The sequence below is a fragment of the Tachyglossus aculeatus genome, chromosome 11, assembly GCF_015852505.1.
Source record: "Tachyglossus aculeatus isolate mTacAcu1 chromosome 11, mTacAcu1.pri, whole genome shotgun sequence".
Taxonomy (NCBI): domain Eukaryota; kingdom Metazoa; phylum Chordata; class Mammalia; order Monotremata; family Tachyglossidae; genus Tachyglossus; species Tachyglossus aculeatus.
The window spans coordinates 17,966,377-17,983,188 of NC_052076.1; the positions used below are offsets into that span (position 1 = coordinate 17,966,377).

The 16,812-nt window shown below is 55.0% G+C and overlaps 2 protein-coding genes across 2 annotated transcripts; both read right to left on the reverse strand.

Moving 5' to 3' along the window:
* Positions 1–3,461: 3,461 nt before the first annotated feature.
* On the reverse strand, positions 3,462–6,376 carry HCRT (hypocretin neuropeptide precursor). Its single transcript, XM_038754433.1, has 2 exons — positions 5,823–6,376; positions 3,462–4,064 (listed from the first exon to the last, which is right to left on the reverse strand). The coding sequence occupies exons 1-2, from the start codon at positions 5,835–5,837 to the stop codon at positions 3,654–3,656; spliced, it is 426 nt and encodes a 141-aa protein (XP_038610361.1). The 5' UTR covers positions 5,838–6,376; the 3' UTR covers positions 3,462–3,653.
* A 529-nt stretch (positions 6,377–6,905) lies between these two features.
* GHDC (GH3 domain containing) lies at positions 6,906–16,521 on the reverse strand. The gene is made up of 9 exons (XM_038754027.1): positions 16,471–16,521; positions 13,956–14,350; positions 9,758–9,894; positions 9,062–9,569; positions 8,799–8,967; positions 8,227–8,298; positions 7,942–8,075; positions 7,500–7,588; positions 6,906–7,419 (listed from the first exon to the last, which is right to left on the reverse strand). Exons 2-9 carry the CDS (start codon positions 14,248–14,250, stop codon positions 7,219–7,221), a joined length of 1,605 nt encoding a protein of 534 aa, XP_038609955.1. The 5' UTR covers positions 14,251–14,350; positions 16,471–16,521; the 3' UTR covers positions 6,906–7,218.
* Between the last annotated feature and the right edge of the window lie 291 nt (positions 16,522–16,812).

Below are 16,812 nucleotides of genomic sequence, written 5' to 3' on the forward strand. Positions count from 1 at the left end.
TCATCTGTAAAATGGGGATTAAGACTGTGAACCCCACATGGGACAACCTGATCACTTTGTATTCCCCCCAGCGCTTAGAACAGTGCTTTGCACATAGTAAGCGCTTAACAAATGCCAACATTATTATTATTATTATTGTTACCCCAGGGATTTGAACCGTGCTTGACACACAGTAAGCGTTTAACAAATACCATTATTGAGAAGCAGCGTGGTTCAGTGGGAAGAGCATGGGCTTTGGAGTCAGAGGTCATGGGTTCAAATCCCGGCTCTGCCAATTGTCAGCTGTGTGACTTTGGGCAAGTCACTTCACGTCTCTGGGCCTCAGTTACCTCATCTGTAAAATGGGGATTAAGACTATGAGCCTCCATGGGACAACCTGATCACCTTGTAACCTCCCCAGTGCTTAGAACAGTGCTTTGCACATATTAAGCACTTAATAAATGCCATCATCATTATTATTATTGTCATCATTATTATTATCCCTTGGGCCTGGTCTGCACCTAGCAAGCGGCTTCTTCCCATCGTCCTCACCTAGTCTACTCCCTCCCATGAGGGAGTCTCCTATGCCTGTCCCGGGGGGAGGGGGGCAGAGATGGGTGGGAAGCCCTCCCCTCCCTGCAGCCTGGGGACCACTTCCACAGTTGCACGAGCCCTGCTAGCTCCGAGGTTTTCCATCCTACACAGATCCGGCCCAACCCTTCCCCCGGGCTTCCAACTTCCACAGTGGGCTGGGAATGTAGCACCTCTAGTCGAATTCAGGGAGACACTCCCAAAGGGTGGAGAGACCAAAAGGCGTGGGGGTGTCCAGGGACCTCAGCATCCCTCATGCATGAACTCCCTTGCTGATCAATAAGCGATCAATAGCATGGCCTAGTGGCAAGAGCCTGGGTTTGGGAGTCAGAGGATGTGGGTTCTAATCCCCTTTCTGCCACTTGTCTGTTGTGTGATTTTGGACAAGTCACAACTTCTCTGTGCTTCCTCTGTAAAATGGGAATTATGTGAGCCCCACATAGGACAACCTGATTACCCTGTATCTACCCTAGTGCTCAGAACAGTGCTTGGCACATAGTAAGCACTTAACAAATACTATAGTAATTATTGTTATACCAGTTACAGTTCTGAGTCTAGTTCTACCTCCTACCTAGACTGCGAGCACCACTGGGGACAGGGACCTTGTCTGATCTGATTAACCTGTGCTTTGAACAGTGCTTGACAAATAGTAAGCGCCTAAGAAATACCATTAAAAACAGAGTCCGAGGGACGGGGTGAGGACCTGAAGGGGACCTGGAGGGGAAAAGAACAGGGTCGACAGTAAGAGGACAGAGGTTAGAAGAGAGGAAAGATTTCCTAAGGGCCCCAGAGCCAGATTGGGATGCTGTTGATGTAGATCTCCTTGCTCGGGAGAATGCTCCGTCACAGGGAGACCCTGTTTGATCGGGGTGACCCCGGGGAGGTATGGGGGGCTCATCTCTGCTGGGAAGTGCGGGACAGGGGGAGGGAGAGAGGGAGGGGGCTGCTGACTCGCCCCCCCCATCCAACTTCTGCCCAGTGCCCTTGAAAGGCAGGAGGACGTGATCCCTAGATCTCACCTTTGCTTCTCTGTCCCAGGGCCTTATCAGTCTGTCTCTCCATCTCTGACTCTACATCCACTTTTCTGTCTTTCCATTTTTGTGCCGCGTTGCTGGGTCGCTGTTGTTGGGTCTGACGAACCTCCCTCCCTCACTGGCCGCCGGACCACTGATTTCCAGCTCCTTCACCAGTTCTCCTCATTTTGAAGGTCCACTCTCCTTCCCAGCTACCCCCTCCCCGGACCTCCCGGCCCAGTTCTCTCGCTCTTCTCTCTGCCCCAGCCCACCCATCCCACCCTCGGACTGGTCCTTGCCCTCGGCTCTCCATCTTCCACCCCTTGTCATATTGTTCCCCCATCTTGCCCCTCCCTCCTCCCCCAAACCCGACAGAACTCCCTATCTTCCAAAGTCCTCCTAAAATCTCACCTGCTTCCGAGAACACTTCCCCAGTTAATTCCTTATTCCTCGGATTCCGGCCGTCATCATACTGGGCTTGACTACAGTAGGCCCGCCTCAGCCTCTTCATCCGTTTCCTTGACTCCTGACTCTCCCCTCCCTAGGCCCTGCTACTTCAAGCTGCGGTGCCAATCTTCTTTCCAAAGCTCCGCACAAGATCTCCATCCCTCTCCAAACCCTCCATGGGCTGCCCACTCCTCCCCACGGATCCAACAGAAACTCCTGTCCGATGGTTTGAAGGCCCCCACTAATAAGAGGGTCTATTCCTTTACTAGTCCACTCCCTCCACTTCATCCCAGCTCAACTTCTCCGTTCCAAACAATCTCACGGCAATGTGCCTCGCTCTCGACCCTTCCCCCTCCTGGAACTCCCCCAGCCCCACCTTCAAATCCACCAGACCACAGCTCTTTCCAACTTCAAAGCCCTCCTAAAAATTCCACCTCCTCTAGAAAGCTTTCCCAAATAATAGTTCAGGTCACACTTTCCTTACAATCCGCTGGGCACTTTTGCACCTCTTTAGCACTTTCGATTGGTTTTCGTAACACTATTTGGGCGCTTTTCCTATTTATAAATGATTTGGGGACTTTTTTATGTCTCTGCCCCCTCCCTCCCCGCCCGCCTCGGGCTGTTAGTTCCTCGATAGAAAGGATCCTGTCATCTTCTGCTATTGTACTCTGTCTAGCGCTTAGTACAGTGTTCTGCCCTCATTAAGCACCCACTAAAAACGCTTCACTGATGGAGTCATTTCTGCCTAACCTCTGAAGCTTGGTATTTTGTCTTTGCCCATCCTCGGCACTTGCGCCCACATGTACGCTTCATCGTACAATTTTTATTGAACTGTTTGTAGATGAATATTTTGGAGTCCGTCTCCCCTGTTAGGTCCTGGTGGGCAGGGAACGCGTGTCATGTTTCAGCGGTACTCTCCCCAGCGCTCAGTACAGTGCACCGCACCCCATGGACCATTCGATTTATACCTCCTCCTCCTCTTCTTCTTCCTCATCCTCCACCTTCTCCTCCTCCTCCTGCCCCCCGACTCTAAAGGCCTTCCCAAACCGAGCCCCCTCCTTCCTCTCCCCCTCCCTACCCCCCCGCCCTACCTCCTTCCCCTCCCCACAGCACCTGTATATATGTTTGTACAGATTTCTTACTCTATTTTACTTGTACATATTTACTATTCTATTTTATTTTGTTAACATGCTTTGTTCTGTTGTCTGTCTCCCCCTTCTAGACTGTGAGCCCACTGTTGGGTAGGGACCATCTCTATATGTTGCCAACTTGTACTTCCCAAGCGCTTAGTACAGTGTTCTGCACACAGCAAGCGCTCAATAAATACAATTGAATGAGTGAATAATGCAGAATGTCCCCACCCCCGCCCCTCCCCAGGGAAAGGGGGAGCCCGCGGGTGGGGGGCAGCAGAGAAGAGAGAAACGCCCGGTGACTTGTCTTTATTCACCCACTCTGCGGAGGGGGTACAGCCCAGGGGATCCCCCCATCCCCGTCCCTTGGGGGCCACCTCCGCTGCAGGAGGCAGGGAGGGGGACCCAGAGGGTCCAGGTTTCCCTGGCCAGGGCGCAGAAAGTGGGTGAAGGCCCAGGCTGCCCACCAACTCACGGCCTGGAGTCAGCCGGATCAGGCCGGCCCGTGGTTCTCTGGCAGGTCCTGGGCCGGAGGGGGCTCAGGGCAGGGCGGCCGTGGGCAGGGCAAGGGCAGGGCGTTGGGGCTGGGCCCGGGGTCCCGGCGGCCCATGGTGAGGATGCCAGCGGCGTGGTTGCCGGCCCCGTGCAGCAGGCGCTGGAGCCGGTCCTGGAAGGCGAGGGCACCGGGCCTCCGCTTGCCCAGGGTGAGGATGCCCGCGGCGTGGTTGCCGGCGCCGTGCAGCAGGTCGTACAGGCGGCAGGAGCAGGTCCTTTGGCGGCAGCAGGCGGGCAGGGGCTGCGCGGCGGCGACCCCTGCCACCCCCGACCCTCGCCCGGGGCTCAGTAGGGACGGCGGCGGCAGCAGCAGCAGCAGAAGAAGAAGCGTGGCGACGGCCAGCGAGGCCTGGGGAAGGAGGAGGAGGATGAGAAACAGGTGGAGGCCCTGATGGCCTGGAACCGCCTGCCTCTAATTTATGGCACTGGCTAAGCCCTTACTAGGCACCAGGCACTGTCAGCTCCTTGGTGGCAGGAACCTGCCTAGTGATTGCAAGCGCTTAGTACAGTGCTCTGTAATTGCTCAATAAATACCTCTGATTGATTGATCAGGTGCAACAGCCTTGGAATAATAATAATAATAATAATGTTGGTATTTGTTAAGCACTTACTATGTGCCAAGCACTGTTCTAAGCACTGGGGGGGGATACAAGGTAATCAAGTTTGTCCCACGTGGGGCTCACAGTCTTAATCCCCGTTCTACATATGAGGGAACCGAGGCACAGAGAAGCTAAGTGACTTGCCCAAAGTCACACAGCTGACAAGTGGCGGAGCCGGGATTAGAACCCATGGCCTCTGACTCCCAAGCCTGTGCTCTTTCGCCTGAGCCATGCTGCTTCTTAGTGTTTGCCGGGGTAAAATCAGAAAAGTGAAGGGAGGGGAGGAGAGAGGGGGAAACACAGAATTCAGGGCCTCAGGGCCTAAAACTCTCCCCCCCCAACCCCCGGCCCAAATCCTGGCCTTTCTACCAGATCTCCAGCCGGCTCGAAACCTCTGGGCTCCCGGACTCCAGTGGATTGTCCCATGGAGCGTTAAATAAACTCTTTTTGAATGGATGGGGTTGGGAGAAGGGTTGTCCCTGCATATGGGGGAGACCTTACCTCCTCTCTGCCCACCGCTCCCCGACACCTCAGCAGCCTCAGTTGCCTCTGGATGGAGCCCAGTATTGGGAGGGCTGCTCGTTTTCATATATTTGCATAATTAATCCCCACCTTCATCCGTCGGCAGCCTCTGCACACACTTAGACTCGGGGTGGCAGATTTATAATAAGGCTGAGACACCAAAAAAACGATGGTGGGGGGGCAGAACCCAAGGGACGGGGGCCAGAGCGAGAAGGGTCAGTCGAAATCCACTCAGGGCTCGGGCCGGCCTGCCCACTCTCACCATGGGCATATCTAGGTGGGTCCAGCCCAATCCCCACACACAAATTCCTCTCCGCCACTCACCTGCACAGATGCCCGATTCGGCTGTAATGATAATTGTGGTATTTGTTAAGGGCTTACTATGGATCAAGCACTATACTAAGCGCTGGGGCAGATACGAGATAGGGTGTACACGATCCCTGTCCTACATGGGAGTTTCAATCTAGAGAAGAGGGAGATCAGGTCCTGAAGCCCCTTTTAACGGACGAGGAAACCGAGGCACAAAGAAGTGACGCGACCGGCCCCAGGTTTTAGGGCTGCAAGTGGAGGAACTAGAACTGGAGAAGCAGCATGGCTCAGTGGGTACAGCGGGGGCCTGGGAGTTAGGAGGTCATGGGTTCTAATCCCAACTCAGCCACCTGTCTGTTGTTTGACTTCACTTCTCTGGGCCTCAGTTACCTTATCTGGAAAATGGGGATTGAGCCTGTGAGCCCCATGTGAGACAGGGACTGTGTCCAACCCGATTTGCTCCAGCGCTTAGAACAGTGCTTCGCTTAACAAATACCATCATTATTGTATCCACCCCAGCGCTCAGTACAGTGCCTGGCACATAGTAAGCACTTAACAAATACCATAATGATTATTATTTTTACAGCACGGTCTCACACTGGCTCCCCTGCAAACGCACTCGCACTTCTGGGATCCCCGCGACCCCTTCCCCTCCCCTCGTCCCCCCATCCTTTTACCTTTGGGGCCTCCATGGTCCCGTGGGGGTGGCGGGGCTGAGTTGGCAGCGCGGTGTGTTCGCTCACGGTGCTCGCTGGACTTGTGGCATCTTTCCGGCTAGCCTTTATAGCCGGGCCTCAGCCCGGGCCGGACCCCAGAGGACGAAGCAGAGCTAAACATAGGCTCGAAGGGCGCCGGTCACCCGGCCGGAGGGACAGCCGTGTCCAGGCGACGCCACCGGAGGCGGGGGGACCCGCTCCCTGGTCGCTGGGCGCTAACGCGGGCTCCGCAGACCCAGGCATCCGGGCGCACAATGGAGGGGGCCGGGGGCATGGGGCACAGGGCTAATTATGGAACGGCGGGGGGCTAATTAAGGGACGAGACGGAGGGGGGAACAGCGGCGGGGCCGGGGCTAATTAGGGGCTCCTGACGCAGATTTGGCTGCCCGAGAGCCGGGAGCGGGATCAGCCGCTGTCACTGGGTAGCATCCATCGAGGGCGTGCGTGTGTGTGAGTGCCAAGAGATGCCAAGAGATGAGGAGGATGGTGGTCTTCATAATTATAAGCATGGTATTCATTGAGCGCTTACTATGTGTCAGGCACTGTACTAAGCACGGGGGTGGACACCAGCAAATCAGGTTGGACACAGTCCCTGTCCCGCGTGGGGCTCACAGTCTCACTCCCCATTCTACAGGTGAGGGAACTGAGGCACAAAGAAGGGAAGTGACTTGGCCAAGGCCACACAGCAGACAAGTATATGTGTGCGTGCATGCGTGTGTGTATGTGTGAGTGACCCCAGCCCCAGGCTTCAGTCCCGGAGCTCGCGTGTACACACACATGCACACGCACATGCACGTTTTCAGGTGCAGATTCCTGCGGCACCTTCCCAGCCTAGTTTCTGGGGGACGGGCACCTTGGATGCTGGCAAGGACGCCGGGTCACCCTGGAATTACTGCTCCGCCCCAGCCCCGCACCCCGAGGGCTAAACCTGGGAGGACGGGGAGGAGGAGGAGGACAGCGGAAGAGGACCGGGAGAGATGGAGAGGTTTGGAAATCCCATTGTTGGGTGGGGACCCGTCTCTCTATGTTGCTGATTTGGGCTTCCCAAGTGCTCAGTCCAGTGCTCTGCACACTGTAAGCGCTCCATAAATACCACTGAATGAATGAATGAAAAAGGGAAGAGCAATCCGGTGTCTGCTCTAGGAGGAGAGGGGGTTGGGGTGGAGGAGCCGGGGGCTCCCACCCCCACCCCCACTGTCCTGGGCTCAGCCCTGCCAAGGACCCCTCCCCACACACAAGCACACACACACACACACACACACACACACACGAGGCAGGCAGGAGGAGGGGGGTTTGTGCCTAAAGGGCCTCTCAGGCCTCAGCTGTCCGGCCCAAGCGAGGAGTACGTGTCTGGGCCTCAGGACACCACCAGACTCTGCAGGAGCTGGACGTGGTCTAGGCGCCGCAGGACCCTGGGCAGGGCGGGGGTGGGGGGCAAGGCGCCCCTCAGCTGCTGGAAGGCCCCGGGCCCCAGCAGGTGGACGCGGGCGGGACCCACGCTGCCTCGGAAGCGCAGGGACCTGTAGGCTGCTGACTCGTCCTGGAGGCAGCGGTCAAGCTGGGGGAGAGACCGGGGGGAACTGTATAGACGCAAGTCCCCACCCCACCCTCGGCCTCCCGCCCCCGCCCGGCCCTCACCTTGTCCCGCTGGCCCTCGGACAGATCCCGCACGCCTCGCAGCTCCACAAACACCTCATAATGGGGGGCAGAGCCATCCGAGAGGGAACCTGCGAAAAATCCTCTCCTGTCAATCAAGACCACCACTCCTGGCCCTCCTCTGGAGCCAGAGCCCACCCCCACCTTTCCCAGGCGCTCTGGGAACTGGGATCCCCACAGCTTCTCCAGCCCGGGAACCAGCCGCCCCATCCTCCCATTACTGGGCCAGCCCCACCTCCCAGCCCACCCAAAGGACTTCAGTCTGGGGCGGCAGGGCCTGCAGTAGGAGGGATGGAGGGTAGACCTCAGGGAGATCTTCCTGGCAGTCAGGGGTGGGAGTGCTGGGTCCCGGGCAGCTAACTCCCTCCCTGGAGAGGTGAGGGGTGAAGGACTGGCCCAGGAGACCTCCGGGGGCGGGTGGTACCCAGAAGGCGGCTCTCGGCACAGCAGTAGTCCACCAGGCGTGCCCCCGGCCACAGCGCGGTGGCCTGGAGCAGGGCCCGATAGAAGCCGTCCTCGGACAGAGCTTCCCCGCGGACACTCAGCGTCTCGGCCCGCCTAGGGGAGCAAGGGAGGCCGGTTCGGGAAGGGAGGCCTGGGAGGGGTCTCGCAAGTGGAGGGGCTACTTGGGCAGGCCCGGAGGGCCTTTGGGCAGTGTTGGGGGGCAGTCCGGAGGAGGTCCTCGGACAGGGGGCTCTGGCAGACTCACCTGCGCATGAACTCAACCACCGGACTCTGGTTGTAAAAGTCCACGATCCGGACGACGTCACCCAGACAGCACCTGGGGGTGGGGGAGAGGGCAGGTGAGGGGGTCTGGGAAGTGTCTGGGGGTAGGGGAAGAGCGGGTGAGGGATACGGGGGGAGCCTGGGGGTGGGGGAGGATGGGGAGGGGATTTGGGGGGCATCTGGGTGTGGGGGGAGCATGGGTGAGGGGATCAGAGCTTAGAACAGTGCTTTGCACAGAGTAAGCACTTAAATACCATAATTATTATTATTATCTGGGGGGTGCCTAGGACTGGGGCGGAGGATGGGTGAGGAGATCCGGGGGGTGCCTGGGGATGGGGAGGAAGATGGGATGAGAGGGGGGTGGCAGGGTGGATGAGGTGGGACACCTGGAGGAGGGGGAAGGACAGGTGAAGGGAGCACAGGAGAGGGGACCAGGGAGGATGGGCAAGGGGAGTCTGGGGGGCACATGGGACCAGTAAGGGGTGGATGAAGGATGGGGAAAGGGTGCCCAGGGGGTGGGGAGCATGGCACCCCGGGGAGGGGGGGTGGCCCCACCTGGCCAGAGTGGCGGAGGTCATCCCCAGTTCGTACTCCTCCCCCAGGAGCCAGGGGGCCCCTGCCCCTTCCTGAAGCGGCTCACAGAATGGGGGTCCTGGGGTCAGCAGGTACCTCGGCCGCTCTGCCCACTCCACATGTTCCGGCCACAGGTTCAGCCCAGAAACACCTACGGGGGGAGGGGCAGGGAGCCTGTTTGGTGGAGGGAAAGGTGCTGGAGCAGCCCCCCAGCCCTCCAACCTCAGGCCCCCAAGCGCCCTGACCTCCAGTCGCCGTATAGACGGGAGTGTAGAGACGCAAGCCCTGGCACCAGGAGGCTCCCAACACGGCCGCAGCCGGGCCCTGCCCCCCGGCGTCGCCCACCACGACCAGTCGCAGCTGCGGCCAGAGGCGCTGGGCCAGCCCATCCGGGCCCCCCTGCAGCTCGGCCGCCAGCTCGGTGGCCCGGATGGGGGCGGGGGTGGCTGCTGGGGGACCCTGTCCACTAGCCACATCCTCCAGCAGCTGCTCACGGCCGGACACCAGGCTGGAGAAGACGTCCAGGAGCTCCGAGGCTGTCCGGGCCTCCAGCACCTGCAGGCCCCGGGTCCGCAGGGCGGCCAGCAGCAGGGCCCGCGGGCCATCTGTGGGCAAGGGTCTGGGGAGAAGCGGCACCAGGGGCCAGGGGAGGGGGCTGGGCCAGGGCGAGGCAGGGGTCAGGCAGGTTGTGGCTCCCGGTCTCAGGACTCCAGGGAATGCCCGGGCCAGGGCGTCCAGGCCCAGCAGAGTTGCCTGGGGCAGGCAGGAAGGGAGGGGAGTCAGTCCCAGCTCCCCCTGGCCCCCACCTCCACGCTCTTTTCCCCGAGGCTCCCCCCAGCAGCAGCCCGGACCCCCACATCCATTCTCTGCCCCAGGCTGGGCTGACGACGGTCAGACAAACTGCAGCATCCAGCTCCTCCCGCCCTTCCCTACCCCCATACCTGAAGAGGGGAGCTGTATGGATTTGAGGGAGAGGGCGGCTCCAGTCCTCCCCTGCCCCCCTCCCCGTGCCCGTCCCCAGTGGAGGCATCAGAGCCAGGTCGGGTCACGCGGTGCAGCTCCAGGAAAGTGTCTGGGTCTGGGGAGGAACAGAGGGTTAGGGAGCCAGGGGCACTACAAACTCAAACTGGCCCAAACCAAACTCATCTTCTCTCCCAAATCCTCTCCTGCACTTAACTTTCCACTCACAGTGGACCGCACTACCATTCTCCTCTGACTCCTCTCTCTCTCTCTTCCATCTTCTGTCTTCAGTCTGTCACCAAGTCCAGTCAATTTTTCCTTTATAATCATCTCCAGAATCCACCCCTTCTTCAACATCCAAACAGCCACCACACTGATCCAAGCTACTGTCCTATCCCACCTTGACTAGGCCATCAGCCTCGTCACTGACCTCCCTGCCACCCGGCTCTCCCGACTCCAGTCCCTACTTCATTCTGCTGCCCAGATCATTTTTCTAAAATATACATTTCAGTCCACATCCCCCACTCCTCAAAACCTTCCAACGGCTGCCCATCCATTTCCATGTCAATCAATCAATTAATTTATTGAGCACTTGCTGTGTGCAGAGCACTGTACTAAGTACTGTGAGTGCAAAATACAACAGAGTTAGTAGACACGGTCTCTTGCCCACAAGGAGCTTAAAGTCTGGAGGGGGAGTCTCCCTTACCTCTAGATGGTGAGCTCTATCACTGCTTATTGTTGAATTATACTATCCCAAGCACTTAGTACAGTACTCTGCACACAGTGAGCGCTCAATAATATGACTGAATGAATGAATGTCGGCATTAAAATTAATTACAGATATGTACATAAGTGCTATGAGACTGAGGGTGGTGAATACCAAGTGCTTAAAAGATACGGATCCATGTGCAAAAGTGATGCAGACGGGAGAGAGAGAGTAGAAGAAATGAGGGCTTAGTTGGGGAAGGCCTCTTGAAAGAGATGCACTTTTGATTCTGAATTTTGATTTTGAATAATAATAAAACTGTGGCACTTGTTAAGTGCTTACTATGTGCCAGGGACTGTACTAAACGCTGGGGTAGGTACAAGATTATCAGGTTGGACACAGTCCCTGTCCCACAGAGGGCTTCCAGTCATAATCTCCATTTTACAGATGATTTTACATTTTACATTTTTTACATTTTTACATTTTACATTTTACATTGTACATTTTACATTTTACATTTAAATGACTTTACATCTTACAGATGATGAAACTGAGGCACAGAGAAGGGAAGTGACTTTCCCAAGGTCACACAGCAGATGAGTGTGACCTAGTGGATAGAACGTGGGTCTGGGAGTCAGAAGGACCTGGGTTCCAATCCTGGCTTGTCTGCTGTGTGACCTTGGGCAAGTCTGACCCCCAGCCTGGAATTCCCTCCCTCTTCAGGGTAGAGCCGGGGTACGGCTCTCCCCATCTTCAAACCCTCCTGAAATCTCATCTCTTCCAGGAGGCCTGCCGTGATTAATATTCATCTGTAAAATAGGGATTAAAACTGTGAGCCCCACATGGGACAACCTGATCACCTTGTGAACTCCCCAGCGCTTAGAACAGTGCTTTGCACATAGTAAGCGCTTAATAAATGCCATCATCATCATCATCATCACCATCAAACTAATTTTCCAACTGCTACTTCAGCCCTCCTATGACACCTAAACACCCATGTTTTCAGCTTCCTTTAGCACTTTGTACATATCTTCCAGACCCTATTACTTAGGCATTAACTCGTGTTTCAACCTTCACATCACTAAAATTCACCCTTTCCTCTCCATCCTTCTCCAGCCCAGCCCGCACCCTCCGCTCCTCTGCCGCTCACCTCCTCACCATACCTCGTTCTCGTCTGTCCCGCCGTCGACCCCCGGCCCACGTCCTCCCCCTGGCCTGGAATGCCCTCCCTCCGCACATCCCCCAAACTAGCTCTTTTCCTTCCTTCAAAGCCCTACTGAGAGCTCACCTCCTCCAGAAGCCCTTCCCAGACTGAGCCCCCTTTTTCCTCTCCTCCTCCCCACCCCCCCCCGCCCTACCTCCTTCCCCTCCCCCCAGCACCTTTATATATGTTTGTACAGATTTATTACTCTATTTTACTTGTACATATTTACTATTCTAATTATTTTCTTAATGATGTGCATCTAGCTTTATTTCTATTTATTCTGATGACTTGACACCCGTCCACGTTTTGTTTCGTTGTCTGTCTCCCCCTTCTAGCCTGTGAGCCCGTTGTTGGGTAGGGATCGTCTCTATATGTTGCCGACTTGTACTTCCCAAGCGCTTAGTACAGTGCTCCGCACACAGTAAGTGCTCAATAAATATGATTGAATGAATGAATCCAAATGGCTACCAAATTAATCTAAGCACTTATCCTATCCCACCTTGATTACTGCTTCAGCCGCCTTGCTGACCTCTCTGCCTCTTGCCTTTCCCTACTCCAGTCCATACTTCACTCCGCTGCCCAGACCATTTTTCTACAAAAACTTTCGGCCCATATTTCCCCACTTCTCAAGAAACTCCAGTGCTTGCCATCCACTTCTCCATCAAAGAGAAGCTCCTTATCATTAGCTTTAAAGCAGTCAATCACCTTGCCCCCTCCTACCTCTCCTCGCTACTCTCCTACTACCACCCAGCCCACACTTCGCTCCCCTAACGCCAACCTACTCCCTGTACCTCCATCTCTTCTATCTCATGGTTCACTCCTTGCTCAAATCCTGCCTCTGGCCTGGAACTCCCTCCCTCTTCATATCCAGTAGATGATCACGCTCTTCGCCTTATTAAAAGCACATCTCCTCCAAGACACCTTACCTAAGCTCTCATTTCCTCTTTTCCCACTCCCTTCCGTGTTGCCCTTACACTATGATCTGCACCATTTATTCACCGCTCAGCTCCCCAGCGCTTATGTACCATTTGTATATGTTTATATATATATATATATATACACCAGTTGTATATGTAACCTGTATATATGTATATATGTTTGTACATATTTGTTACTCTATTTATTTTACTTGTACATATCTATTCTATTTATTTTATTTTGTTAGTATGTTTGGTTTTGTTCTCTGTCTCCCCCTTTTAGACTGTGAGCCCACTGTTGGGTAGGGACTGTCTCTATATGTTGCCAACTTGTACTTCCCAAGCGCTTAGTACAGTGCTCTGCACACAGTAAGCGCTCAATAAATACGATTGATGATGATGATGATGATTTGTAATTTATTTACATTAACATCTGCCTCCCCCTCTAGACTGTAAGTTCGTTGTGGGCAGGGAACGTTTCTACCAACTCTATGTAGGCTGTGAGCCCCACGTGGGACAACCTCATCACCTTGTATCCCCCCAGCGCTTAGAACAGTGCTTTGCATATAGTAAGTGCTTAACAAATGCCATCATTATTATTATTATTTGTAATTTATTTACATTAACATCAGCCTTCCCCTCTAGACTATACATTCGTTGTGAGCAGGGAACGTTTCTACCAACTCTATGTAGGCTGTGAGCCCCACGTGGGACAACCTCATCACCTTGTATCCTCCCAGCGCTTAGAACAGTGCTTTGCATATAGTAAGCGCTTAATAAATGCCATTATTATTATTAGTAGTAGTATATTGTACTCACCCAAGAGCTTAGTACAGTGCTCTACACACAGTAAGCACTCAATAAATACGACTGATTGTTTATCCCTTTTCCTTCTTTCCAGCTAAATTATTTTCGTGTCTGTCTCTCCTGCTAGACCGCAAACTTTTTGAGGGGAGGGTTCTCGACTAATAATAATTATAATAATAATTATGGTATTTGTTAAGCACTTACTTTGTTGCCAGGCACTGTACTAAGCACTGGGATGGATACAAGCAAATCGAGTTGGACTAGTCCCTGTCCCATGTGGGGCTGTCAATCCCTATTTTATGGATGAGGGAACTGAGGCCCACAGAAGTGACATGACTTGCCCAGCAGACAAGTGGCAGAGCCTGGATTAGAACCCATGACCTTCTGACCCCCAGGCCCGGGCTTTCTCCACTGAGCACTAATTCTACTGTACCCTCCCAAGCTCTGAGTCCAGTGCTCTGCCCACCACAGGCGTTCAATAAATGGAACTGACTGATGGATTGATTGATTGATTGCTTGAAAGATTGCCCTCCTGGGTGACCCACCTGGACTCCTGTCCCCGGGGTGGGGGTGCAGACTGGCCCTTAGGGCCCGCTCCTGGCTCCGACGCAGGCCTGCCGTGTCCGCGTCCAGCCGGCGTCGCTGCCACGCCGCCACCCAGGGCAGGGCCCGCAGTGCCAGCCAGTGCCAGAGCACGAAGGCTCCGCGTTGCCCCTCGGGTCCCCTGCGCAGTGCCAACACGGGCAGGGCCACCGCCAAAGGGAGCAGCAGCAGGGGCAGCAGCAGGGGCAGCAGCAGTGGCAGTGACAGCGGCAGTGGCAGCAGTGGCGGCGGCAGCATCGTGCGGAAGGATGCGCTGGCGCGGGCAGCGGACACAGAACGTTGATCGGGGCTGGCACCCGCAGTGCCTCAAGCGAGGAAACTGAGGCTGGAGACCTGGCTATGGGAAATAGCGGAGCACGGATTCAGGAGGACTGGCCAACCGCCCCGTTCCCCCTGGCTGGCACCTATTCCCGGCCCCTTCCTTTTCCGTGCCCAGTCTCCGCCCTACCCTCCCATGTTCAGTTTCCACCGGGCCCTCCTCCCCCCCGTGCCCAGTCTCCGCCCCACTTGTTTCCCTGTGCCCAGTTTCCACCTGATCACCTTGTATCCTCCCCAGCGCTTAGAACAGTGCTTTGCACATAGTAAGCGCTTAACAAATGCCACCATTATTATTATTATTATTACCCCGTCTCCATCTCACCCCTCCCCTTGTGCCCTGTTTTCAACCGGCCCCACTCCCCCTTATTGTCTCCACACTTCCCCTTCTCCCATGCCCAGTCTCTGCCCTCCCCTCATCCCATGCCCAATTTCCGCCCCTTCCAGTCAGTCAGTCAATCGTACTTACTGAGTGCTCACTGTGTGCCGAGCACTGTATTAAGCGCTTGGAAGAGAACAACTCAACAATGGAACAGATACATTCCCTGCCGACGAGTTTACCATACAGAGGTGGGGGGCAGACATCAATATAAATAAATAAATTACTGATATGTACTAAAGTGCTATGGGCCTGGGAGGGGGGATGAATAATTATAATAATGATGGAAATGGCATTTGTTAAGCGCTTACTATGTGCAAAGCACTATCCTAATAATAATTCTAATAATAATAATTCTAATAATAATTCTAATATCCTAATAATAATTCTGGTATTTGTTAAGCCCTTGCCAGGCACTGTACTAAGCGCTGGAGTGGATACAAGCAAATCAGGTTGGGCACAGTTACTGTCCCACGTGGGGCTCACTGTCTCAATCTCCATTCATTCATTCAATTCATTCTGTGTGCAGAGCACTGTACTAAGCGCTTGGAAAGTACAAGTTGGCAACATATAGAGACGGTCCCTACCCAACAGTGGGCTCACAGTTTGGAAGATTTCACAGATGAGGAAGCTGAGGCCCAGAGAAGTGAAGTAACTTGCCCAAAGTCACACAGCGGACAAGTGGCAGGGCAGGGACTAGAACTCACAACCTTCTGACTCCCTGGAGCTCGTGCTCCGTCCAGCCACTGCTTAAAGGGAGTAAATCAGGGCGACGCAGAAGGGAGTGGAAGAAAAGGAAAATCTGGGAAGGCCCCTTGGAGGAGACGGGCCTCCAATAAGGCTTTGGAGGTGGGGAGACTAATTGTCTGGGGGATCTGAGGAGGGAGGGCGTTCCATTCATTCACTCATATTTATTGAGCGCTTACTGTGTGCAGAGCACTGTACTAAGCGCTTGGGAAGTACATGTACATAGAGAGACGGTCCCTACCCAACAGTGGGCTCAGGCCAGAGGCAGGAAGTGGGCGAGAGGTCGGCGGGGAGTTCAATCAATCAATCAATCGTATTTATGGAGCCCTTACTGTGTGCAGAGCACTGGACTAAGCGCTTGGGAAGTACAAGTCGGCAACATAGAGAGACGGTCCCTACCCAACAGTGGGATCACAGTCTAGAGATGGAGGCCCAATCAATCAATCAATCAATCGTATTTATTGAGCGCTTACTATGTGCAGAGCACTGTACTAAGCGCTTGGGAAGTACAAATTGGCAACATATAGAGACAGTCCCTACCCAACAGTGGGCTCACAGTCTAAAAGGGGGAGACGGAGAACAAAACCAAACATACTAACAAAATAAAATAGAATAGATATGTACAAATAAAATAAATAGAGTAATAAATATGTACAACCATATATACATATATACAGGTGCTGTGGGGAAGGGAAGGAGGTAAGATGGGGGGGATGGAGAGGGGGGCGAGGGGGAGAGGAAGGAAGGGGCTCAGTCTGGGAAGGCCTCCTGGAGGAGGTGAGCTCTCAGCAGAGCCTTGAAGGGAGGAAGAGAAGGAGGCCCAGGGAGAAGGGTGGCATTAGGGGGGCGAAGTGGGCGGCCTGGATTATGGTAGGAGGTGGCAAGGGGCCAGTGCCAGGCCCCCGTGCCCAGGCCCTGCCCCTCCCCAATTCCCAGTGCCCACCCAAGCCCTGCCCCCCTGGGCAGCCCCAGATCCCCTCCCCTCACCCCTCCTGGTCCCCCAGCCCGGTTCCCACCTCCTCCAGCCCGGGACCCTGCCGCTTGTCCCGGACCAATCTTCGTCCACCGGGCCAAAAAAGGGGCAGGGGGTGGCACCTTAAAAGGCGGGACCCAACTCGGGAAATCCGGCCCGCGAGGGGCCGGTGGTTGGTGTATGTGTGTATTTGTGGGGTGTGGATCTGTGTGCCGGGGGGAGGGTTCTTAAAGCCGTAGAGGCCAGCAGCCCTGTGAGCCCACTGTTGGGTAGGGACTGTCTCTCTATGTTGCCAATTTGTACTTCCCAAGCGCTTAGCACAGTGCTCTGCACACAGTAACTGCTCAATAAATACGATTGATGATGATAATAATAATAATGATGG

Bases quoted from the DNA above. Each gene is read 5' to 3' on its own strand.
- GHDC (XM_038754027.1), bottom strand. From the start codon at position 14,250: ATGCTGCCGCCGCCACTGCTGCCACTGCCGCTGTCACTGCCACTGCTG. The intron at 8,076-8,226 runs GTGAGTCTGCCA...TTGCTCCCCTAG, and splicing joins GTGGTTGAGTTCATGCGCAG to GCGGGCCGAGACGCTGAGTG. The intron at 7,589-7,941 runs GTACCACCCGCC...GATTTTTCGCAG, and splicing joins TGCCGAGAGCCGCCTTCTGG to GTTCCCTCTCGGATGGCTCT.